Source organism: Symphalangus syndactylus, chromosome 16 (genome assembly GCF_028878055.3).
Source record: "Symphalangus syndactylus isolate Jambi chromosome 16, NHGRI_mSymSyn1-v2.1_pri, whole genome shotgun sequence".
Lineage (NCBI taxonomy): Eukaryota > Metazoa > Chordata > Mammalia > Primates > Hylobatidae > Symphalangus > Symphalangus syndactylus.
Window position 1 is genome coordinate 23,920,670 of NC_072438.2, and position 26,214 is coordinate 23,946,883.

At 36.7% G+C, this 26,214-nt stretch overlaps 1 protein-coding gene across 2 annotated transcripts in view; it reads right to left on the reverse strand.

Annotated features, from left to right (window-relative positions):
- The window catches only part of TAPT1 (transmembrane anterior posterior transformation 1), a 65,852-nt gene that overhangs the window by 20,213 nt on the left and 19,425 nt on the right, over window positions 1–26,214 (reverse strand). For both annotated transcript variants that reach the window (XM_055245664.2, XM_055245665.2), the window contains exons 3-7: window positions 21,241–21,359; window positions 10,178–10,340; window positions 7,013–7,148; window positions 5,568–5,665; window positions 5,322–5,391 (exon numbers count right to left, since the gene is read on the reverse strand). In XM_055245664.2, coding sequence (XP_055101639.1) covers window positions 5,322–5,391; window positions 5,568–5,665; window positions 7,013–7,148; window positions 10,178–10,340; window positions 21,241–21,359 — 586 coding nt within the window. The remainder of the gene's footprint in view (window positions 1–5,321; window positions 5,392–5,567; window positions 5,666–7,012; window positions 7,149–10,177; window positions 10,341–21,240; window positions 21,360–26,214) is intronic.

Below are 26,214 nucleotides of genomic sequence, written 5' to 3' on the forward strand. Positions count from 1 at the left end.
TAAGTCCTTTCTAATTTCCATAAATGAATTTAACAATGAAATGTATTTATTTTTGATACTTCCTAAACATGAATATATAATACAGACTTGCTTCATTACAGAATTATCTGAAAATAAATGGCCTTGAGAAATTTAAAACACTATTTGAAATGAGCCAAAGTAACTTTTGTAAACTCTAGTACAACAAAGAAAAACTACTGTCGAATTTAAATTAATTGTATTTGATTTTTGGACACACGGCAGCTGCAAGTATAGAGAAAATCTGCAACAATTTCATTTCTAAGGATACTGATGAAAGGGGAAAAACCTATCTCATTAAAGGTATATTTAAGGCAAAACAGATTTTGTTTTTTATGATTTTTTTATTTTTTTGAGACAAGAGTCTTACTTTGTCTCCCAGGCTGCAGTGCAGTGGCACGATCTTGGCTCACTGCAGCCTCCACCTCCCGGGTTCAAGCGATTCTCCTATCTCAGCCTCCGGAGTAGCTGGGATTACAGGCATGCGCCACCATGCCCGGCTAATTTTTGTATTTTTAGTAGAGACAGGGTTTCACCATGTTGGCCAGGCTGGTCTCCAACTCCTGATCTCAGGTGATCCGCCCGCCTTGGCCTCCCAAAGTGTTGGGATTACAGGCATGAGCCACTGTGCCTGGCCCAAAACAAATTTTAGAAAATCAGACTATTTCAAAATCTGATAGAGATTAATAAAAATGGATAAATTTGGTAAATAAATGCAATTTTTTAAGATGAAGGATGTGAAGGATGGCAAGCTTAAAGATTAAAAAGTGACACCATAAAAATTAACTCTATCTTTATTTGATAAGATAGATATAAAATTATATCTAACTATAAAAATGAGGCTGTTATGTGAAGATTTTTTTGAAAGTTTTATTCTTATACTTTCACAACTTTTACATTTAAATGTTTTACACAGACATTATAAAATCAAGATTTGACTTTCAAAATTTGAGTTAAAAAATACCCAAATTTTAAGTTCCTCCAAAATAAGATATAAAAAGAAATAAAATTTTTATAAGAATAAGAGTCTGATACTGATAATCTAATATATATTAGATAAATAATGCAATCAGCAACATATTTATACCATATCTCCAGAATAGTCAGGGTTCGGATTAAAACTGAACTCTTACATTGATTAAAAATTAAAATTTCTAAGAACGTTTTCTCCTAACCTTTATTAAGAAGCTTAAAAACACTGGTATTAATGCTTTTAAAATATTTCCAATATTCAGATTATTAAGCTTTTTCCTTGCTATATTACCACTAGCAGGGATATACTTTAACATATTTGCAGTCACATTTTAAATATAAAATGAGTGACTATTTCCAACAAACATCCACATTTATTGCAGGTATGCAGGTTTCTAAGAGTGTTAAGCGAGCTATAAGCTTACTCCAGACAACCTAACTTCTGAAGGACCTTCCTAAATGCACAGTTCACATTACCAATGGGTAAAAAACTACCTAAAATTCTTCATCTCAAGAATGCAAACCAGAAAGGCTGGGGTTCCACATTCAGCTGATGCTTATGTTAAAATGAAGTGAAGAAAAGGATAAGTTGTTAAAAATCTGGTTTTATTAACTGAACTACTTTTCACATGTCCTCAGGCAATTCCTTCAAAGAAAATATACAGTGAGCTACCACTGAAAGGGGTAGAGTTACTCTCAGATTTCTCCATGAAGTCTTCTATATTAAACCAGCATGAAGGACTGAACCTTACACTATGTATCTGGCAACTCAACTTCTGATGGAGGAAAAAATTCATAGGAAAATTCATAAGAAAAAAATAGCCGATATGAGTATCTCTCCTGACTGGCTCTCATTAAGTAGCTACTACTAAAGCATATAAAGGAGGCAAAATATTCATATAAAGAGTAAAAAGCACCTCTTGGTGACTCCCTATCTTTCCATTTTAATAGCTGAATGTTGCCTAGAAATTTTTTTTCTTACTTGAGAAGGGTCTTAAAATCTGCCTTAGGGTGAAGTTAACTTCTTATAAAACTCTTAAAGGGAACAATGCAGACCACCTTGCATTATAACATGAGCTACTTTGCTTACAGCAAAAAGTAATTTTTTTTGGTGCTAAGTAGTAACCATTTTAAGCCAAAATAAAGTTAAAATTTCTTGTAAACTGATATGCATACCTGATCATTATATCATTTCTTTTTCCAGTGTTTTCTTAAAACTCTAATATCGAATCCCTAATCTTTCTAAGCTAAGAGGTTGGAATTCTGGGGAACCCGTTTATAAAAATGAAAAGGGGTATTAATTACATCAACATGCTGGCCATAAGGTTAAAAACATTCACAATTTCCTCCTCATAATTTTGAGGCTTTTATATACAAGGATTGAAAACCCTTAAAACTTAAGATCTGCGTGTCTAGTTTAAGGCTCTATAAAGAGCACTTACCCAAAGGAGGTTACCAGTATGAATTCATTTTTAAAAAACATGGTTTCCACAACAAACGAAATTCTTACAGTTGAATCAATTTACTCTATGGTTAACTACTGAAGCAAAGTATTCTATAATTTAGTACCTTCCCTCTTTCCTCTTTCATTTCTAATTCACGACGATTGGCAGTCTGCACTTGAAAGGTGAGGAACATTAATAAGCAGCAAGAATATGAACTGCCCCTCAAAGCTTTGAGATTCAGGTCCAGCATGGCCTCATAGAATCATCTAGGCTTTATGTTCCAGTTTTCCATTTGTTCTTTTTGTTCCTTGCTTAGTTTTCAAATCTCCTATAACTTGTTTAAGATATTCATATGCCATTATTTTCCTTGTCTAATATACAGGTAAAATTTACATATAGTGAAATGCACAGATCTTAAGTACATAATGTGATGAGTTCTGATCAATGCATAACTTGTGACACCAAGCCCTTAATATAGAAAAAAGTTCCATCATCCAGAAAGCTCCTTTGAGTCCCCTTAGTCAATCCAAACGCCCAATAAACAACCTCTTATTCCTATCATCATAAATGAATTTTGTCTGATCATAACTTCATATAAATGAAATAATACAGTATGTACACTTTTGTGTCTGGCTTTTCTGCTCAACATAATGCTTCTGAGACCTACATAGTTGACAATATTAGGATTTCATTCTTTTATGTCTAATTGCTGAGTAGTATTCTATGGTATGGATATACAATTTGTTTATTTTCCTATTGATAGGTATTTGGGTTGTTTCCAGTTTTTGGCTAGTATGAACAAAGCTGCCATAATAATTCTTGCAACAAGTCCTACTGAGGAAATATATTTCCACACTGAATTACAGGGCAGGTGAACATTTAACTGCATAAGAAATGGCCAAAAACAGCAGTTGTAATACTTTACACTCACGCCATCAATGCATGAGTGCCAGTTAATCCATATCCTCACTAACTTGTGGCACTGTCAGGCTACAAGAGCAGCCACTCTGGAGGGTGTGCAGTGCTATCTCATTATGGCTTTGTCTTTCTCCAGTGACATTTTCCCTAATAATGCTGAGCAGCTTTTCATGACCTTATTGGACATTTATAGATTTTCTTTTGTGAAATGTCTGTTCAAGCCTTTTCCCCATTTTAAAACTGGACTGTCCTTTCATTATTGATTGGTAGAGTTTGTTATATATTCAGAAAACAAAAAAAATCTATCGTCAGATACATGCATCTCAAATCTTTTCTCTCAGTACTGTGGCTGGCCTTTTCACTTTTTAAGTTTCATGATCACACATTTAAATTTTGAAGAAGTCCAGTTTCTCTCTTTTGTTTTAGAGTTAGTACTTTTTGTGTAGTCTCTAAAATGTTTGCCTAGACCAAGGTTGTGAATATTTTCTCCTATATTTTGTTCTAGAAGTTTTACAATTTTAGCATTTATGTTTAGGGTTATGAACCACTATGAATTAATTTTCTTGGGCAGAGGAGGGGCCAAAGTTCTTTTTTTTTTTAACCTTTATCCAACTGTTCCAGCATTACTTGTTGAGAAACTCTTCTCACTAAATTTTGTTTTATAAATTATCTTTTTTATTGAAATGTTATTTTTGTAAGCATGTAATATTTTTATTAAAATTTCTCAGTTTTAATTTCAAATACGGTGAATAGTGAGAGACATAATCCATATAAATAAAAGTCCTTTGGGATCATCATACTTTTTTTTTTTTTTGAGATGGAGTTTTGCTCTAGTCACCCAGGCTGGAGTGCTCTGGTACGATCTCGGCTCACTGCAACCTCTGCCTCCCAGGTTCAAGCAATTCTCCTGCTTCAGTCTCCCCAGTAGCTAGGATTACAGGTACCCGCCACCACACCCAGCTAATTTTGGTATTTTTAGTAGAGATGGGGTTTTACCATGTTGCCCAGGCTGGTCTTGAACTCCTGACCTCAGGTGATCCACCAGCCTCGGCCTCCCAACGTGCTGGGATTACAGGCGTGAGCCACTGCGCCTAGCTGATCATCATACTTTTTAAAGTGTGTAAAAGGGTCCCAGGACCAAAAAGTCTGACAAACGCTGCTTTGGGTGAGCCATGTGTGCTCTTATCTACGACCAGCCTGCAGGCCTCCCCCATGACACACCTCTCCTTCCTCAAGGACATCATCAAGATAGGTTCCTTTAGGGGTCCTCTCTATTGTACATCTGTCTGGATTCATGCTAAAACACCACCATTTTTTCATGACTTGTGCAAATGTCACCATGGCAGAAGAGATGAATAATGTCTTCATATTCTTGTGAAAACACTTTTGACTCTGAGCACACTCCCTGGCAGAGCCCCTGGGACTGTTCTTGAGGGCTCCATGATCCACCACACTACGCTGCTCTAGCTTTCAAAAACTATGTAAGACAACGACTCCAGGCACAAAAATTGTGTGCATTCACACGTTTTAGGATCAGAACGAAGGCAGTAAACAATAACTAAATAATAACTTAAAAAGCTAAGAACTTAGAGACAATCTGAGATTTACAGTCATAATTCTCCTAGAAGCTATGTGACTGCGGAGAAGTCAAATTATTTTCTCTGTGTTTCAGTTTTCACATCTATAAAATGGAAAAATACCACCCACTTCAGAGAAATTTCTAGACTATTAAGAAGCTTCTCAAAGTATCGTATGGTGCCACACAAATGTTTCTAATTTTTTATCTCAAACATCTTGTGATTACAATAACCAAAGATAAGAAAACCTAGTAAAGATGTTGATAGCATAACAGAAGGTACAGTTTAAGCTGAAGAAAGAGTGGCCCAGAGAAAATGTGCCATTAGGATTTCAGAATGAACTACAAAATAATACTGCACAGAACTTCAAGTAGAATCTAATTGTACATACCGCTATTTGACATTTGAAAGAGGTTGTTCTTTTCAAACTTCTTGAAAACACTTCCTTTAATTTCAACAAACTGAAATAGTAAACAGAAATACCATCTTTATGATTCTAACAGTTTAAAAACTGGACTTGCTACCTATAAAACTTCCAGGAGAACAACATATAGAACAAATAATTTTATCCCACCCAGAGTATTGCAGCTGAAATGCCCGTATGCCTTCAAAAATGTAAGATAAATCTCATACTTACATTATTAGACATCATGATAGTAAGCAAAGACTTGTTGTGTGAGTTAAAAGCCACATTGAGAGTTGTTGCTTGAACCATTATAAGAATTGCATGCAAAACTAATAGAAGGTCAAGGAAAAAACTTAAATTTGCTTTCATATTATTACTGATAATACTATAAAATTTTGAAAGTGAATAATAAAGAAGATGACATTTTCTAAATCGTCTTAATAAGTATTATATTATCTTCATAATTTCCCTATTAGCTATAGTTGATATAAATTTGACAGGATATGTGCAATCTACATGAAACGAACAAAAGTGGAAATGTACCTCTATACATTCATTTATTTAGACCATGAATCCTTTGGAACAGGGTTGTTCTGTTCTTTCTGTATCTCTGGCACTTGGCACAGTACTCAGGAAATAGGCCCTCAAAAAAGTTTGTTAAGTAAATGGAATAAATTATGGTAAATACTGAAAGAAGAGACTAAGAAATACACATTCTGAATTAAGATAATTTGCATTCTAAAAAAGAAAGCACAAAATATAATTCTGGAAGTGATTTTCTTCCCTGATTCTTCAGGAAATGTGGAATGTAAGGCAATAAGAAATATCTGATAATTAAGATTCTTTTTCATATGTCATTTTGAAGATATCCATAAACTGCAGAATTGTATCTGTATTACATACAGAATAGTTAATTTATATCTAAGAGTGGTAACTGCTTTACTCCATTAAAACCGGAACAAGCTTTTACCCTCACAGGTATCCTCCTACTTGGTTCTTTAACTTTCCAAGCATTAACCCAATTTCTTTCAAGTGTCACTCTTACAGAGAGAGAAAAAACAAAAATGTGACACATTCTTGTGAATGAGTCCTGACTTCACATGGAACTTAAGAGCAAGAACGTGTGTATAAATATGTAGGAGTACACACAAACATGTACACTGCTTATATAGTAAAGCACTTACTCTCCAACAGAAAAGCTTTAAGCCAGGGATGAATACACAAACACATAAAACCACCAAAACTCCTCCCAACCAATTTCACATTTTACTTTTAGATAAATTCCATGCATTTTAAGCCCAAGGTTATAAAAAAGAATTCCTGGATTTAACGATTAACTTCAAGAAAAATTCTAACATAAGTATGAAAAATTATATAGATCTATGTAAGGTATGTATAAAAATACACTGCCGTTTTATTATAAAAGTCTTCCTTATAATCAGTTACACTGCAAACAGAACTGTTTTCCAGCAGCTCAAAGAGTAATGCATACATGAGGCTCCTTAAATTAATTACAGTTATTATGACAATCAATTTCTCAACAGAACACAGATATTTCACATTAATCTTCAGGATACATACATTATCTATACATCTTTAAATCTATAAAATGGCTAACCAAATAAAATAGACTATGCATTAACTGTTGGAAATTTCCAGTACGTCTATAAGGATACAGACATAGAGAACAGCCATGAAAAAGTGAGGAATCACCCCAATGTGGGCTCTTTTTCTTTCTTTAGGCTCTGTTGCTGTCCAATAGAGAGCATCTAATATATCTTGTCCAAAAGATGAAAACAGACGATCAGCTACCTAAAAAAAAAATTATTTTGTAAGATGTTTCTTAATATTCCATTTAAATATGTAACTAAAATTGAGATATAGCTCAAATCCTGGAGATCTGATGTTTTAAATCCTAGTAGAAGGCAAGCTAAAGAGGAGTGAGGATTTTTGTTTACTTATTCACTCACATTTCTTTATTCTTTAACAAATAGTAAGTGCTAAAATATGTATAGAATTTCAATTAGACTAATTAGCTATGTTTGTAACACAGAAAGTCTTAAATATTGGCAAAAATAAAAGGGGTGGGCACATCTAGCAAGGCGCAGTGGCTTACGCCTGTAATCCCAGCACTTTGGGAGGCGGAGGCGGGCGGATCATGAGGTCAGGAGATTGAGACCATCCTGGCTAACACAGTGAAACGCCGTCTCTACTAAAAATACAAAAAATTAGCCGGGTGTGGTGGCGGATGCCTGTAGTCCCAGCTACTTGGGAGGCTGAGGCAGGAAATGAGAATGACGTGAACCCGGGAGGTGGAGCTTGCAGTGAACCGAGATTGCGCCACTGCACTCCAGCCTGGGTGACAGAGTGCGACTCCGTCTCAACAGCAACAGTAACAACAACAACAAAAAAAGTGGGGGTGGGCACATCAAAATCATGGTTCCTCTGGTTTTAGTACTTTAAATTCAAACTCAGGATTCAAATTTAGGACAAATATATCATTTGACCTACTCATATCTAATATTTCTAAATGGTAACTGTATTTTTTTTAGGTTTATTATATGGAATAAAATATGCAGATTTACTTCCTAACCACATTTTCAGGTATCAATCTCCTTGAATACGGTATAACAAATAAAAAGTGACATATAAAAGAGAGAAAAGGAGGGCATGACATTCAGGATTCACTTTGAATGCCACATCCTAACAGAGGCCTTTTCCAGATCATCCAATCTCTTGTGGCTCCTATGGTCTCTACTATCTTAGTCTGCTCTTTTTCATCATAAGATATATTATTTCCTAATATGTCCTTGTTTATTGTCTATCTCTCACCTGTAGAATATAAGCTCCATGAGAATAGGCTGGTTTACCTGTGAGTCTTCAGGGTCTAAGATGCTTGGCATGCAGCAAGTGCCAACTAAAGATCTGCTGAATGAATAACAGCTACCATTTAGGGAGCTCCTACCATGGGCCTGATATTGTGCTAAACCCTTTCTATGTGAAGTCTATTTAATCCTCATAATCTCCCTAGTATCTCCACTTTACAGATGAGAAACTGAGGATTAGAGATATTCAGTAACAGTAACTATGTCCAGGATAACCAGGTAATAAAGGAAGGACTAGGATTTGCCAGAGGCGGTTTGCCTCTTTCAGAGCATAGACTCTCATCCACTGTGTTTAAGCCGCCTCATCAATTACAGTCCGCAATGTGAATACATATATAAATAATTTTAATCAGCAAGTCATGGATCCTTTTTCTTGGCCTATTTTCTAGTAACAATAATAATACTACCTTGAGAAGGCTTTGTAAGTTGGGGACAGGGAGAAACTCTCGCACTTTCCAGTGTCCTAAGATGGAAAGCCTATGAAGGAGAGACTAGTAAAGCAGCGGTGAAAAGAGCAAGGCAGAGAGCAGAGGGGAACAGGGAACGAGGCCTAGGCTCTTTCTATGGGAAGGAAGGGAGAACAAGATGAGCTATTCTGTTTCACAAACTTTGTCCCCATCCATCCCTAGGCAACCTACTTGGTGGGGCAAAATGTACGCGCAGCAAGCCTAGAATCAGGAAGCTGGGGTATGGTTTTAAAACATCTTGGTCTTGAATTTAGGAGGTACCAGGAAGGCTAGAGCTCCATGGCTTCTGTGAAGAGATGGAGAGTCCTTGTCTACCACAGCAATGCAGCTTCAGAGCAGAAAGGCCAGCAGCCCCCACCCCAATTGTCCTCTCACTAGGAAAAATCTCTTCATGGCTAATTAAAAAGATAAATAGAGCTTACTGTATCCCCCCAAAAATAAAATATAAAAATGCAATTTGAATTTCTTTTTTTTTTTTTTTTCCAAGATGGAGTCTCGCTCTGTTACCCAGGCTGGTGTGCAGTGGGACGATTTCAGCTCACTACAACCTCCACCTCCAGGGTTCATGCGATTCTCCTGCCTCAGCCTCCCCAGTAGCTGGGATTACAGGCACGTGCCACCAGGCATGGCTAATTTTTGTATTTTTAGTAGAGATGGGGTTTCACCATGTTGGCCAGTCTGGTCTTGAACTCCTGACCTCAGCTGACCCGCCCGCCTCAGCCTCCCCAAGTGCTGGGATTACAGGTGTGAGCCACCGTGCCGGGCTGCAATTTGAATTTCAAAGTTTATTATATAACTTAGGGTAGCTTACTATTTAAAAAACTTGTGAATATCTGGCTTATAAAGTGAAGCATTTTTTTGTAAAGTGAATGTATATCAGCTCAACTTATTTTTTATATAAATGCAGATTTTCATATGCTGAATGCTTTGAAGTGACACATATTGTACTAAAAACATTACGTACAAAAATTGGGAACTTGTATTTATTTGCCCTATGTAAAGATCTGAATTTAAACGTGCAATTTAAAATGAGTATTTCTTACAGCAAACATATACATAATCGTAACATTTACTTCATAATTTAAAGTTCTAGCATGGGTTTCTAATGAAGTTGTGAAACTAATTTCCCTAGCACTTGACAATTTGGATACTCAAGGGGGTACTGGTTCTAAAATGTCTGGGCAGCAAGAATCTTCCCAGCCTACGGGAGGACATGCCATGCCTGCGGGCTTGCCACCAGAGGTGTGTCCCAGACCAGCAGCATGAGCCCCACCGCCTTAGAAATGCAGATTCTCCAGACCCAGCCTAGATCTCCTAAATCAGAATCCATGTTTAACAAGAGCCCCCAAGTGATGATAGCACAGTAAAGGCCAGAAGCACCATAACTAGAGTCGGTAGAGCATTCTTGACTCTCAGGTACCTTCAGAATTGGAAGACTTGAAGCTGAGTGCCCTTGGCCAGGCCTGTGCAGGGTAAGCAAGGCCCTTACCTCCAGCATGTTGTAGATGATGTAGAGCTTGATGACGGACTGCCCCCTTATCAGGTGGTACATCATGGAGTAGTCAACATAATGCATCATAAAATAGCAGATTACCAAAATGACACCCTTCAAAATGTCACACACCTGGGCAGGCTGAAGCAAACGTCTGTCCCTAAAACATACAAGAAGTAATAAAAATGTAAGTTTTACTCTGTATGTTCTCACAAAAACAATAATCTTTACTCGATATACACTGGCATACAAAGGTAAAAATAAGAATTATGTTGATCTTTTAAAAACTTCAAACAAGGGAGGTTAAACTAAATGACTACTCGACAGTGTAAAATTTTCTGTCCAAGTATAGAATATAAAGATTTTAAGTGAGAATTACTATTAGATGTTGGCAATCTTAACAAATGAAAACAGAGGGCAGGTATCTACTGACAAGAGTGCTTTCGAGCAACAGATTTCCACCATTATGGCATACGCCTTTAACCTAATCATGAATCCCTGCACGTAGCCTGCTGGATCAGCCCTTTTCACACAATGCTACATTCTATGCATACTGCTCTGCATCTTGTACTTTATTTAACAGCATAATATCCCATATAAGTTCCTCAGGAGTTCATATTTTTATGGCAGCATAGTGTTCCACTATGTGGATGAACCATAATTTATTTAACGTACAACTAACAGATTTCTAGTCTTTTGCAATTATGAGCCATGATGCAATTTACATGCCGTGTCTCATATATGAAAGTGTACCTGTAGCATACATTCCTGAAATTGGAATTCCAAGGTTATATTCACTTGAAATTTTGAAAGAAACAGCTGAACTGCCCACTGTACTGGGTACAGTTTGTACCTCAACTAGCAATGTCATGAGAAAGCCTGTAGCCCAGGGCACTGATACAGTGTTTGATCAACTTTTGGATCTTTGCCAGTCTCATTGGTGGAAAATCGTACACAGTGTAGTTTCAACGTTAATTTCTATCATTAGGAAACTACACATCTTTCCACATATTTAACAGTTATTTATATTTCACATGAACACTCCCTATCTTTTTTATACTGGTTTATAGGACAGCTTTTGTATTACAGATGTTAGTCCTCTGTGACTTCAGTTGTAATTTTTTTTATAATTAATATGAGCAGAAGAATCACTCCTTACTTCTGAGGTTAGAGTATAAGGAGCTAAACCTAAATTGTGAAAGGAACTATCTTAACAAGACAGAGCAAAAAATACATTAGAAAAGAAGAAATTTAAGATTCCTTCCACTGGATTTAAAATTCTTGTGACAAGAATGGGAAAGATATGTTCTCTTTGCCTGTCGTAGGCTGATTCCTCAGGACAGAAAATGCTGTCTCTTGTTTTGGCAGCTTTTATGCATAGTGCAATCAATAAAACGGCTTGAGTATTTTTTTTTAGGAGCTGCAGAATCTCTTCATTTCCACCAATTGTGACAATGTTTTAAGCAACAATACAGGGGTGGGCTCATTTTCTAACTGGCCATTGGCCGTCTGAGCCACCTATGTATTTTATATTCCTTGGCTACATATTCTCCAGAGCTCTTTCCTAATGCTTTTCCTCCAAAGATCTTTGTGGAGTTTAAGAAGGAATTTGTAAATCTTCCAAACTGTTACTTGAAACACTGCTTTATAAGGCCATAATGATGCTCTACCAATTCTGTGAGCAGTTGTTACAGAAACTCATTCTTGTTTTCTACAATGTGCACTGTATGATGTTTTCAGTTAGATATTAATTTGGCTGATCTATTTACAGACAATCTAAGATACTGCAGAAATTCTGAAAGCAGGCAAATTCTGTGAAGACTGTTCACGAAGGGCTAAAGGTGGCTCGAAATACACTGGGCTGGACCAACGAGCCTAAATGAAAGAGAGGTCAGAATGTGTCTAAGTCAGATCACATGACTTAAGCAAAGTAAAATTATTTTTAGCAGTTGAAGTTAAGGCTTCGGGAAAGATTGCATTAAGGACAAAGTTGATCAATCTCTATCATTATTTCTTTTTCACCATGACTTCTTTTATTCGGTGTTGTTCCTCTTTCCCCCACAGAGAGAGAGACCTTTTTCTCCTCAGGGAACAAAGAATGCCCTTCATCTCCTGACTCCCAACCAACCAGCCCAGAGCACAGATCTCTGCCAAACACTATCTGAATATCAGGTAATTTCCTGCCCTTATCCCTACAAGACTGAAAATGGAAGACCTATTATATCTGCCAAGAATTGGATCTTGATCACTTAAACATATTTCTCATTCAAACACTGAGAAGAGGAGACATTTTGAACACTTGTGAGCTCCTGGCCTTGGTGTGACTGTCTCCACTTGGGCAGCAGGGGACAAACGTGAGCCACCAGCCCCCACTCAGAAATGTGGCACAGCTCAGCATATACTGAAAGTCACACATCATCAACAGTCATGGGCTTTTGTGTTTAAAGACTGTAAGTCATGTTTATAAATTAAAGAAAATGATACGAGCTAAAAGTAGGGTAGTATTAATTTGTGTTAATTATGAAAATAATTTTGATAACTAATTAAAGTAGAAAACTATACTTAGAGCTTTTAGTGTTAGATGGCATCTACTTAGTTGAGTAATCTCAGTCAGAGCAATTTTATTTAAGAGACAAAGGGCTTTTAAGTATATATCCAATTGTGTTTCTTTATATACATATTTTGAATCAAAGAACAATGTGTTAGTATATCAATGAAGGAATAGTATATTTAATACAAGCCATAGTTAGAAATTAGATCTACCAAACATTGGAAATACATATCCCAAAACGACATAATACCACACTTTTTGAACCAAACTGATAAATTAACAAAGAAAAGTTGTAGAAACACCTAATGCTACAATTCAGTTACTATGTGGCAGGCACTGTTCCAGACACGCCACATATATTCCTTTTAGTGTTCACAATAATACTATTTATTTAATCATCTTGGTTTTACAAACGAGCCAAGGGACAGTCAAGAACATGCCAGTGGTTGTACAGTGATTAAGTTCCCACACGCTGCAGCAGGGATGGAAACTTGGCAATCTGGCTCCAGAAGGCATGCTCTTCAGAACCATCTGCACTCTAGACTTTTTAAAACAGAACTTCTAAACTTGCAGGAATCAACAACTCAGAACCTATTATCTTTCTGTAAAATTTAACACTGGATGCTTTATCACTGTACTGCAATCTCATCTCAATAAATTGCTGTACAAAAAAACAAACCTATTTATCATTTGGTATTTCTAAAAATGAATGCAAAAAAACCTGGACTATTATGATATATATATGATATACACATATTGAATTCACTGCTTTCTATGCACCCCCTGCTCTGGTGAAAGTGTTCCATCCATTGCTAACATCATAATTGGTTGCTGCAGGGATGACTGTGATTTTCAGAAGGAATATTATTCAAATAAAGAATACAAGAAGCAGAACCTTTAAAAAACAAGGGTCTTGTTTTCTTTCTTCTTCTTCCATTATTTTTTGTATTTTTAGTAGAGAAGGGGTTTCACCATGTTGGCCAGGCTGGTCTTGAACTCCTGACCTCAGGTGATCCGCCTGCCTCAGCCTCCCAAAGTGCTGGGATTACAGGCTTGAGCCACCGCGCCCAGCAAGGGTCTTGTTTTCATATAAATGTCCTTGTTAATAAAAAAGAAAGGCTGCCAAAATAAAAAATTGTTTCTAAGGTGGCATCTTAAAAGACAGCTGTATGTACCACAGCCTCTTTCTAAGAAAAGACCTAACCTCACAAATAAGTTTACCTGGTTAAAACAACTTGAACCAATCAGCTTATTTGTTCCTTCTCTGCCAGGATATTTTTAGATGACTATCTGATAAGCACTTCAAACTCCCTAAGAAGCTTATCCAATGCCCTGCCATTCAACCCCGAATTGGCTTTTGAAAAATACTTTCATGCTATAGTTCTTATAAATGGCTAAGTGGTGGTTACTGGCAATTCACCTTGCAAATGATGAAAATCCCACATGAAAGCATAAGCAAGTGAAACATACTGTTGGGCAAAGTGAAAAACCCACTAATCTAATTTGCAGGTTTGGGTGTATGTCATCACACAAGTAATATTACATCAGGTATTTAACAAAACTTAAACATTTTTCAACATAAGACATTTAAACAGAATTCTTTTAAAAATTTCTAGTAAAACCACCCTTACAGAAACCAAATTTGCTACATTTCTAAATTTTATTTTTTATTCTTACAAACATTTCCATTTCCATTGTATTTTTAGCAACTGTACAATTTTACATTGTACAATTTACCAATTAGAGCACCTCCAGTTGTTTCAAAGGGCTCATAGACTTATAGAAACTGAATTATACAGTAGAGAAAGATGATCAAGGGTAAGCTTTTTCCTTTTCCTTTTTAGGGGAAGATAATATGCTAACTATGATTAAAGTAAAATCTGGTAGTGGACAGAAAGATCAAGAAGGAAGACATGGCACTAAAAATGAGCAAGAAAAATGGGAGAATCCCTGCATAGTTATTTCAAATCAGTGTTGAAACATGCCAGAGTATTAGCACGAGTTATTTCATTACAAAATCCATAGACTAGACCTCTCGCTCTCTCTCTCAATATTTTCAGCCATTTGTGATATAATTGAAAGAGTGAAGAAACACAAGCACTACTGAAATAAAAATGCAAAATACTTAAAATGGTTTTTTGAAAGTGAAATCCTTTTATAATTTTAAAGTAAACTGGAATAAAGTAGTGAAATCAAGATGTTTTCCTGAATTAGAAAATTAAGTATCTTAAATCTTCAGTTTGACTGACAAGTAACAGAAAAATAAATACTTCATAAATGGAATGATTCAAACCATTTCTTAAACTTTCATTTCAAACTATACTAGAAAAAAATAACTTATTTTTAAAGCTATATTCACAATTTTAGTAATGCAAAATAAAAACTGCTTATATGGAAGGAATTAAGCTCAGCCAATTTCTGTGGCTTTGGGGATGAAGTATTTGCTAAGTCTAAGCTAACATGTGTAAAGATGACTTTTGAGTGGATTTTCATGTTAGGTGAAATCACAGTCAAATCCTTCACAAAGAAATGTGGACAAAGCTTTAAGACCAAGTAAAGATGCTATTTTAAAAAGGACAGGGATCCACATTTTCTTCAGTATGTTTCTATCCCCTAATGGCTATGTCTGCCTATCCTGTTTACTTTTGCGTTTAATGAATGTCAATTTGGCCAAGAGTATAGAAGGAAAAATCAGGGTTTACTCACCACAAGGAGTCCCTGTGCCACCACATTCCATTCTATAAAGGAAGTGAAAGTGCTCCTCCCTTCGGTCTGATTTACAAGAGAGAAAGAAAGAGAGAAGGTTGTAATGTTGCTACGCTACATAGAGCTCCATGGTGAGGAAACGGGACAATAAAACCTGGCGTTACGAAGACTTTCTAATAATAACAAATATATTGCTCTCAACAAATAAGCCACATAGATCAGCCCTGGTAAAAGGAAGTAAAAGGCATATTTGTTTCCCCAGAGAAAGTTACCAAGAGCTCTCCCTACTTGTGCTACAGTGGTGGCATCAATCACTTAGGCCAAAATCAAGGCTTAATTTTGTCTAAAAAGAGAAAAATCTATTATAACATATAGGTGAGGTTAATCTTGGGCAGAACTATTTCAAAAGAGGTAAGCCATACGAAGGAAACTCAAAAGGTTAGGAAACTCTCAAGCATCTGAAATTCATAATTCTGGGAGACAAGAGCTCTCCCATGGGATAAACTCTGAAAAGAAAATGATACTATTGCCTCTTCGACCAAGAAAAATAAAAGCCTGTGAAGCCTCATGTGAGAGTTATGCCTAAAGCCGGGCCAGGGGACAGAACATTTGCTCACACATATTTTAGTTGCTCTAATAGTAAAAAACAAAAACCAAAAAACACTCCGGCATTTATTACTTAAGCCTGTTCAACTCACGTATCACTTTCTAAAATGTTTCAGTAAAGTTTTTTCAACAATAACTCAGTTCTTGGTATCAGGCCATATCATTTTTCTCTATAATCTTTAACTTTTAACTCATGTGACTGAGAATTCTAAAGCACAAAACGAAGTCACCAATTTTAGGAGAACAGAGGGCTGACAAAAATGCCAGGTAAATCAAATGTACATAATTAGCTATTTTTAATTTAATTCTACAAGTAAATTTGGAAAAAGGATGTTTGGTACCTCTAACATAATATAGAGCAGTCTGCTTTTCTGAAAAACAAAAATTCTATCATTCTTCCAAGGAACAGACACTTCATATAATAAATCAAAACTTAGTTCTGTTTTATGTGTCATGAATCATTAAAAAGATTATCCTAGTTCAAGAAGTTTCTCAAATGATTTCTAAAATGATACTACTCTTATTTGGGAAAGAGGGAAGATATACATAAGTGAATCTGCTTTTAAAGAATTTAGATGCATTTTCTAATTTTTTTTTAAATCTACAACAAAATATTTGGGGGCAAAGATTTTTCAAGGTTGTTAATTCATCAGAAACAATTTCAATGAAGTATTCTTGAGATCACTGAGGACAGACATTAACTTTTAGGGAGGGAGTGCATCCTTTGCAAACACCACACACAAATATGACTGCAGATAATTACCCTGCCAACATCTCATAATGAACAGTACTTTAACAACAGGGTCAAAGCCAGCAAAACACCCTGCTGGATGAGCCATCATGATGAAGGCTGAGTTTACTTAAGGCACTGTAGAACCACCCTTGTCCTCAGCCTTAGTGAAGGGACAGGGTCTTTATTTTACTTAAGTCAAAAACCATGGCAAGTTTGCAGAAGATCTAGGAATAGGTTCAAATATTGTTATGAAGCAGAGAACACGGGGGTCTATGTGCTTTAAAAAGCTTCTCACAAATGCTGTACAAGATGTAAATCTGCAAACAGATGAGGTGAGAACACTGATCTCAAATATAAAAAGAAGGCAATAATTTACATTATTGATGTGATACTGAACCAAACAGCTCTAGAGACTGCAAAGAGTTACTGTTTTCATGTCAGCATCGTGATTAATTTGACAAATGGACTGTTTCCTCCCTTTTGTGAAAACAATTTCAAAGAACAAAGAGACTAGAAGACAGCAAGTTTTTACGGAAAGAAGATTGAAATACAGGAGAGTGAAAAAAGAAAACATTACTTAAAAAATTGCAATCAACTTCTTTGCTGGTCTATTTCACTTCTTATTTCTTTGAAAAAAATAAAGTCAGACTGAAGGAAAGAGCACTTTTTGCTTGCTGAAAAGGATGGAACATGACATTACTACAGGCAAGACAAATCGAATAATCTTTAATGGAAGTAGAAAACATGGGAATAAAAGCTATCAGAAGGCAAAATCTGGCTACTTCTAAATAATAATTTGGTAAACCTAAAAAGTGTTTTTATATTCCTAAAATATTTGAAAGGTCTTAGACTTAATATAACAATAGCTTTGTTTAATGTAACTTTTGACTTATCAAATATTTCAAGTTTTGTGACTTCAAAATAATGCTCAGAGATATTTTCTAAATTGCTCAAAGAAACAAAAATTGCAACCTATATTACTGTAAGCACAAATTACTCAATTTTGATAAACCATACTTAAGGCACTAAGACATTAGGCAGGATTTTCATATTCTGTGTAACTTGGCCTATCCTCAAAGCATTTAAAATTGCCTGAACTCTGTTTCATTTAAAATTTAAATGAAAATTTAAGTTTCATTTAAACTTCTATCATTTAAAATTGCTGAAACTGTTACATAATTTTAACTGCATTTCATGTTTTTTATACATATAAGTATTTATTAGTGACAGCATGAAATTAATCTTTCAGTTAATCCAAAGCAGAAATAGTAAGAAGTGTTTGCAGGGGAAATCCTCAACGGAGTCTTAAATGTAGTGTGTAACAGGCTGCCCTCTAGTGTCATTTTAGCTATAAAACTTTGAAAATAGAAAACATCTTATTTTCAAATGCTACTCAAATTAATTTAGATTCAAAGTATTTCAAACTAATGTAAGAAAGCAATCATGTGCTACAAAAAAATCTTAAAATATCTAAAAAAGGTTAGAGGTAGGGATCATTAACTACTAGTAAAAGTAAATACTGGCAGAGGATTTAAGATTTCCCAGTTCCCTGCAATACACCTTTTAGTTTTTAGAACAAACACTTTACAACTTTTTTTTCTTTTTTTTAAAGAGACAGTCTTGCTCTGTCAACCAGGATGGAATGCAGTGGTGCAATCACAGCTTACTGCAGCCTTGAATTCCTGGACTCAAGGAATCCTCCCACCTCAGCCTCCCAAGTAGCTGGGACTACATGTGTGTGCCACCACACCTGGCTAATTTTTTATTCTTTGCAGAGACAGGGTCTCGCTATGTTGCCCAGGCTAGTCTTAACTCCCGGCCTCAAGCTACCCTCCCACCTCGGCCTCCCAAAGTTGTAGGATGTCAGGTGTGTACCACCATGCTGGTCTAGAAAAGACTCTTCTAATGCTATTTTATGTGCCCTGTTCCCCCATGTAACAGAGGCTACACAGAAATGAACTTGAGTGCAGCACAGTTTTAGATGCCTGTACAATATAACAAGGTGGAATTTCAAACAACTGTCCCCAAAGAGAGACCCTTGGGATCACTGGCAAATCACCACTGGTACTTAGTATAACTTACATGTGTGCTAACCAATGCCCAAGGAAAGGACCACTCCAGAAGGAATATAGTCATCAGCTTATCTATCATTTTAATGTTTTATCACATTGTGCCAACAGCCACTGAGAACATGACATGTCTTTAAAAGCCATCCACATAAAGATGGCTAGAACATGAACTTGACGCACACTGTTGATCAAAGAATAACTAAAAAGTAATGTAGCTCATAATGCAGATGTGAAAAGCCCTACATAGTATTAGTTATTTTCTTTCTTTACTTGAGACACGGTCTCACTCCGTCACCCAGGCTGGAGTGCAGTGGCATAATCATGGCTCACTGCAGCCTTGACTTCTCAGGGTCAAGTGATTCTCTAACCTCTCAGCCTCTGGAGTAGCTGGGACCACAGACATGTGCCACCATGTCTGGCTAATTTTTAAAATTTTTTGTAGAGACAAGGTCTTACTACGTTGCCCAGGCTGGTCTTGAACTCCTGGCCTCTAGCGATCGTCCTACCTTGGCCTCCCAAAGTGCTGAGATTACAGGCATGAGCCACCACATCCAGCAATATTAGTAATTTTATGTCATGTGTTTCACCTGACTTTATCTCAATTTCCACGTGTCTATTCGCTTTATGCCATTCCAAATAAAGATGTATATTTAGTAATGTTTTATTAGATTGTTTTTTGGTCTTCTGAAAATGAACTAAAATGCCATGATATCATGAAGCTCCCAACAGTGATAAAAGAAAATAGTGCATTGTGGTTAGGTTTTGTTAGTATTAATGCACCACTCTACAACTGCCTTTAAAAAGGCTTGTTAATAATAAGGCCTTCTTAAAACTTCTCCTAAAAGAAAAAAGGACGTCCTAGAAATATCTTAAAGCACATAACTAAATTTCTAAAACTACCTTCCCATTTGATTAACTTGTGATTAATAAAATATGTAACACTAATTCACTGTTATCCTGGAAGGCAAGTAAGTTACAGAACATAGCATGTAACAATGACAGGAGCTGAATTTTTATAATTGTTTTACTCCATGTAATGTTGCAAAACAAGAATTTTAAATCCTTTTATAATGTGATCATCATAATAATTATTCCAATTTATACTGGGAGGAATTTCCATCAAAACTGATTAAGTCTTATTTTTAAAAAGACCATATGTGTTACTAAATATCAAGTATACGCTCATTTACTACTTTAAAAAAGAACCTTTCATGGCTTTAGTCTTTAAAAAAAAAAAAAAAAACTATATAATTGTGTAGATCGACCACTAATTTTTAACTCAATTGCTACGGTTAAATTATTTTATTAATTATATATTTTATACACCATGGAACAGTCACCATAGTTCAATGAAGTCTCACAAATTATTGTCCATTTTAGCATTTTAGAACTTTTCCAGAATGAAATGTATTTAGAAAAGTGATGCATGTCAGAAATGAAACCTCGACATCTATGCTAAGAACTAAATAAAAATGCTGTGAAGAATGACTATATACAGAGTGGAGACACACTGGCATAACTATACAAAGAAAGAAAACCGTAAAAGCCAAACTTGCTTTTAACCTCAAGACCAATAAAGCATTAAGCTTCATGTAAGCTTAACACCTTCCCCTTACTATTCTTCGTTTTGGTAGAGAAGAAAAAGGAGAAAACTGATTTGTTCTGGTCTACTATGAGCCAGGTACCATGCTGGGTATTTTTTTTTTACATCTTCCAATCTTTGTGGTAAAAGATGCTGAGCTCTCAATAGCCCCTTTTTGCTGATGGGGAAGCACACTTAGAGAAGTCAGGCAGTTGTGCACAGCTCACAAGCTAGTCAATGTCGGGTCGGGCTATCTGAGCCTCCCCATGGGGACAATGGTCTTCCAGAGTTTTTCCACTCTCACAAATCAGTCTTATCCATAACCAGTAACTCAGGCTCCATAGATCATTACAACAATGATTCTCAAATGAAATGGAGGAGGAACGCTTGTAGTAAGAGCTCCTGAGGAGATTCCTTTTCCACTCCAGCCTAGAACCCTGTCCTTTCTACAGATGATGCCTATGAGGCCCAAGGACTTCGGGGAAATAAAGGCCCAGGTGAGTTAGGAACGTGGTAAGTACGTCTTTGACTTTCAGTCCCGGGTCCTTTTTACACTGTTACAAAGCCTCCAGCATTAATATTATTTTATTGGCTAAAGCAAAGTTTCAGTTCAAAACAATTCTGGAAAAAAATAAGCATATAAAAAGTATATTATATAAACATATTATATAATATCCATTAAAAAGGTAGTTTATGCATGAAGGGCCAAAGTGTGGATGAAACTGTATGAATTATCCTTACTCTGAAACCACTACAAGTATTAAAAATAATGAAATACTATACATTTACAATAGTTAATGATCTTAAACTTACCTTAAGCCATAGCAAGGCAAAGTGAGGAGCCTGAATAGTGCCAGGAAAACTCTTAAAGGAAGCAGGGTGAACACATACAAAAACGCATCCAGGCACAGAAAGATTCCAAAAACCATCAGCTGAATTTTAACAAGGAGAGAAGAAAAAAAAAAGTATTTTAAAAATACTTGTAGATGAAAATTTCAAACAATCAGAATTTCTAACCATTATAACAAATTAATTTCTTAAAACTTAGCCCTGGGAATAACAAATTAATAGTTCTACTCTTCAAAGAGTGAGTCTGTGCTTCCTCAGAGCCTTTGGTTTATGACTCACAGAAGAAATTACTCAAAAACAAGTTGCCCTTGGCCATAGTTAATGGCACATCATCTGATGTGGCTTTCTGAGTACTTCCTCAAGCTCTAAAGATATTATGGAAAATCTTTATTCCTCATAATTTTGCTATTCCTATTTATTAGAATGCTTCATTGATGGGAAAGACTGGAATATATATTGAGTTACAATATTGTTTATGTTAAAAATATGCAAACTGATCACTAACTTTAACACAATTTCATGTGCAGTGAAACTCGCTGCACTCAGAAGGCCTTATTCTTAATTCCAGGACCAGCCTCCTAGCGTTTGTATTTCTCCTTCTTTCCTGAGTACTTGCCATACCCTTTCTTTTTGCGGTAACATTAGACACTCTTACTTGTTAAGTTTAGGACTATATTTCACAGGAAGAGGGTGAAGTCTTTCGAGGACTTGGCCAATAGCCACCCCTAGGCTAACAAACTCAGCTACTCATTTTAAGAGTGGCAACTTTCTGTATGTCTGACACACAATTATGGTATGATACATATGCCCTCACCACAGCATCCATGTATCTTTAGTCAATAAATTGCCCTGCCTCCACAGATTAAAATTCACAGTTACAGGCTGAACTGTGTCCCCTCTATCAAGTTCTATGTTGGTACCTCAGAACGTAACCATGTTTGGACATAGGGTCTTTAAAGAGGTAATTTAAGTTTAGGTCATTAGGGTGGGCCCTAATCCAGTATGACTGGAGTCCTTACAAAAGAGGAAATTTGGACACAGGCACAGACAGAGGAAAGATAATATGAAGACTGAGAGGGAAGGTGGCCATCTGCAAGCCAAGAAGAGGCCTCAGAAGAAACTACCCCACTGACACTCGACTGCACGCTTGCAGCTTCCAGAACCACAAGATAATAAATGTCTGTTGTTTAAACCAACCAGTCTATGGTACTTTGTTATGGCAGCCCTAGGAAACGAATTCACATGTCTTTAAATGAAAGAATACATTTTATTAATTTTGGATAAAAACGTCTCAAAAATATGCTACACATATATTTACCAGATTTCTTAATCTGAATATATAGGCCCTCTTTTTGTTTTTAACAATTTAGACTCATTATGAACAGCAATGAAAATACGATGCTAGATTAGCGTAGGGTCACGTGCGGTAGATTAGCGTAGAGTCCCAGTGTTGCATGTTTTCTTGTCTTACACACAAAGCAGTGCAGCAGGAGGCTGAGCAAGGTCCATATAGATAGAGTTCGTGGTCCTTTTCTATTACTCTCCTGTCACTGAGAAGCCTTTCCATCCTTGCGAGTGGACTGCTGGTTCAGTACTGAGGGCAGAAACTGCCAGAAACCTGATGTTCCCAGAAGGAGCGTTTGTAATCCACTAAAAAGTTGCAACTCAGTCTGAAAATCAGGTCCCAGATAGGCAGCCAGGTTGAAATTTAGTTCCCTCCTAGGCAGCTTCCAAAGCACTGAAGACAGTCCAGCTCAAACTGACTACGGAAAGCTTTGCAGAAGAGTATACGAGTGGGAACACACTGGGAAGTTCTTTGTGCAAAACTGAATTAAAAGTACTGAGTTACAAACTGCAGACATACAATTTTAAAATATTTTCTAAAATTCATTTTCAGCAGCGATTTATCAAAATGTACATGTTTCAAAATAATCTTTTGCTTAATTAATAATCTTCAGGTACTTCTTTAAAATAAAGAGTTATAAGTGAAAACAATAAAAGGACAGAAATGTTCACCAGGCTCTCTGCCTCTGAGAGATCTTGTCTGGAAGGACTTCAGAAGCCTTCTACAGGTTCTGGGCACTGCAACCGGGCACTGGCCAGGTGCTGGGCTTGGGGCGGGTCTGTGCATGGCCGCAGTCTAGTACCACCCACACTCTGCAGTGAGACAAGGAGTTGGCCTGGGTTCTTGAGTGGTGGAGGCAGAGCCAGGACTTCACTCAGTCTGCAGAAAACTGAAGCACTATTTCTACTAATGACACTTTCACTCATCCTTCTGGCCTCACTCACCACTGGATTTACCATTATACATATTTTAAAATAAAGTTTAACATAAGTTTTTAACATCCGAACTTTAATGCTAAGGAAATTACATAATGAAAATTATCCTGTGACATTGTAAGTAAACAAAATATTCACTTGTGAAAATTTCTACAACCTGCTCTTATCATATTTATTTTGAACCTAATAGTACTGCACTTAGCATCTGAAAAATACCTGCCTCAAGAGAAATAAGTAAAAATGCCAGCCTCTTTCTGTGGGGAATGAAGCAGGGTTTCTTTACCTTTTAAAAAATCTATGTTTCCCTTTATGACAAAAATCTCCTGCCCTTCTTTTAGCACCATTTGAAATTTCAAAATAAATAAAATGTTATGGCTAAAATGAAAGCAGCATAATGATTTTGCAATATATCTCTTTAAATTACACTAACCATCTTCTGGAAATTCTGAATACCATCTCCTCCACCACAACCACCAAATACCACCTGCTAGTCGAGGATCGCTGGTCTAGGGTATTAGAAAGTAGGAGTAAAGAGGCTTAGTCTCACTTTTATAAAGCTTGTGCTAAAGCTCTGGGTCTACTCCTGTAAAAGCAGAGACCATATCTTGCTTAATGCTGCACTGGGAGGAAAGACATCCTCTCCAGGGAATTCACAATCCAGTGAGCTTGACACAAACCGTGCAGTAAGTGCCAAATGAATGATGTGCTCTGGAAACACAGATGAAGAGCTTGGGTCTGTACAGTGTGTGTATTTGGGGGTAGGGGAGAGTGGCATGCACACCACAAGGAAGGAGGTGCAAGAGATAGCAGAGATGTCCCACAGAAGAGAGAAGACGGGCACTAGATTTTGCCAGGCAGTAAAGAGGACCAAATTCCAAACCAAGGGAAGAGCATGCACAGGTACAATGTGAGTAGCCTCCTAGTGGTGAGGTTAGGATATAATCATTATGCAAGAGGCGTAAAAATCACGTCCAGTTCACTAAGGAGCTCAAATTTTTATTCTTAGGTTCCAGGGTATCCTTGTCTTTTGACTGTTTTCACTTATAGCTCTTTTATTTTAAAGAGGTACCTGAAGATGATTAGATTATTTTGAGACATGTACATTTTGATAAATCTCTGCTGAGAATGAAGATGTTCTCAATAAACTCACATGTAGGGATCAATAATCAGCAGAATGTCAAGGGGAACAGGATATCAATAAGAAAACTATAAATGACTGACTTTGAAAGCAATTACTGCAGATTCAAGGTCATCCTTACAATAAAATCATTTTAATCATCTCAATTAAAAAATTCATGCCCCAGAAAGTCTATACTCTAGGAGATGGCCAACAAAGGGATTATCATGAGCCAGGTTCTCTTACGATAGGCAAGCTATGTAAGCATATGTAGCCATGGAAAACAAGTCAATTGATTTTAATTTGTAGGACTATGCACATAGAATGATCCTGAGACTTTCTTGCTTGTCTTATTTCCAATCCATGTTGAATATTGTTATATTTTAAACATGTGACCCACATTAACTTAATCCTCACAACAACCCACCAGGCAGGAACTATTACTCGGTATTTTGCTTGCTACAGACAGAGCTTAGACAGGGCTGTGGTGCTCCTGCTGAGAGGCTGGAATGATGCAGCAAGGTAGGAGTGCCCCCAGGGTCCCAGGGCAAGACTGAGTGTCACCTAAGGAACAGAGGTCTTAGCTGCTGCTCTAGGCTCTGATCCTACACCTTCTATCTAGGATCAGATCGACTTTCTAGGGAGTGGTCAGCACGCAGCACCACAGCAGGCTGCAGTGAGCAGAGAGGACAGTACGGAAGGAGAAGAGCCATCAGTACGAATGATCACAGCAGCCTGATACAGGACAATGGAAAGACAGAGAAGAGAAATTTAAGACTGTTTCCAAAGCTGAAATAAGAGAAATAAGTGATTGATTCACAAAGATAAACATGGCCCATGGTGCCAAGTTCAAAAATTATCTTTTAAATACATCAATAAATGTGCTAGAGGCCTAAAGGCTTTGCTGGCTTGTCCTAGAACTATCTGATGGGTCTCATATGCCCAACCTCCCTGAGAAAATTAAGAATGGTAAGAGTTGCAGAAAGAACGTGGAAGCTGTGGTCACCACCACCACAAGCAGGGTGTGACAAGCCTGGGAGAGAAGGGGAGAAGCACCAGCCAAGGCTGCTGAGATTCTGAGACATGTGGATCCCTACTGGCTTTCCTGCTTCTCAGCAGCCACGTGGGCGGGGGGATAGCTGCACAACGGTGTGTCACCAGCAAGAGCTGCATTATGAGAAAAATTTAGAGGGATGATTCTCTGAACATGTTTTTATGAAATTAGAAACTGACTAGGATGCCCAAGAAAACACTGCCATAAATATGGGTCTGAGTAAATACTCTCTATTAGTTTCACAATGAAATCCCAGGACTGTTTTACTGAAATAAAGGGGAAACAGTAGTCATTATGTTTTCTTAACATATCCTCACACTGACGTAAAACAAAAAGGCTTTATATGACATTTTAAGTCCATTCGTTTGAAATGAACTTTTGGATTATTTTTTCCTAAATGTTAACCCCACCACGACCTTCAAAAAGGCAAAATTAAGTTACTCCACTAGACATTTAAATTTTTCCATGTACCCTCGCCATTCCTCAT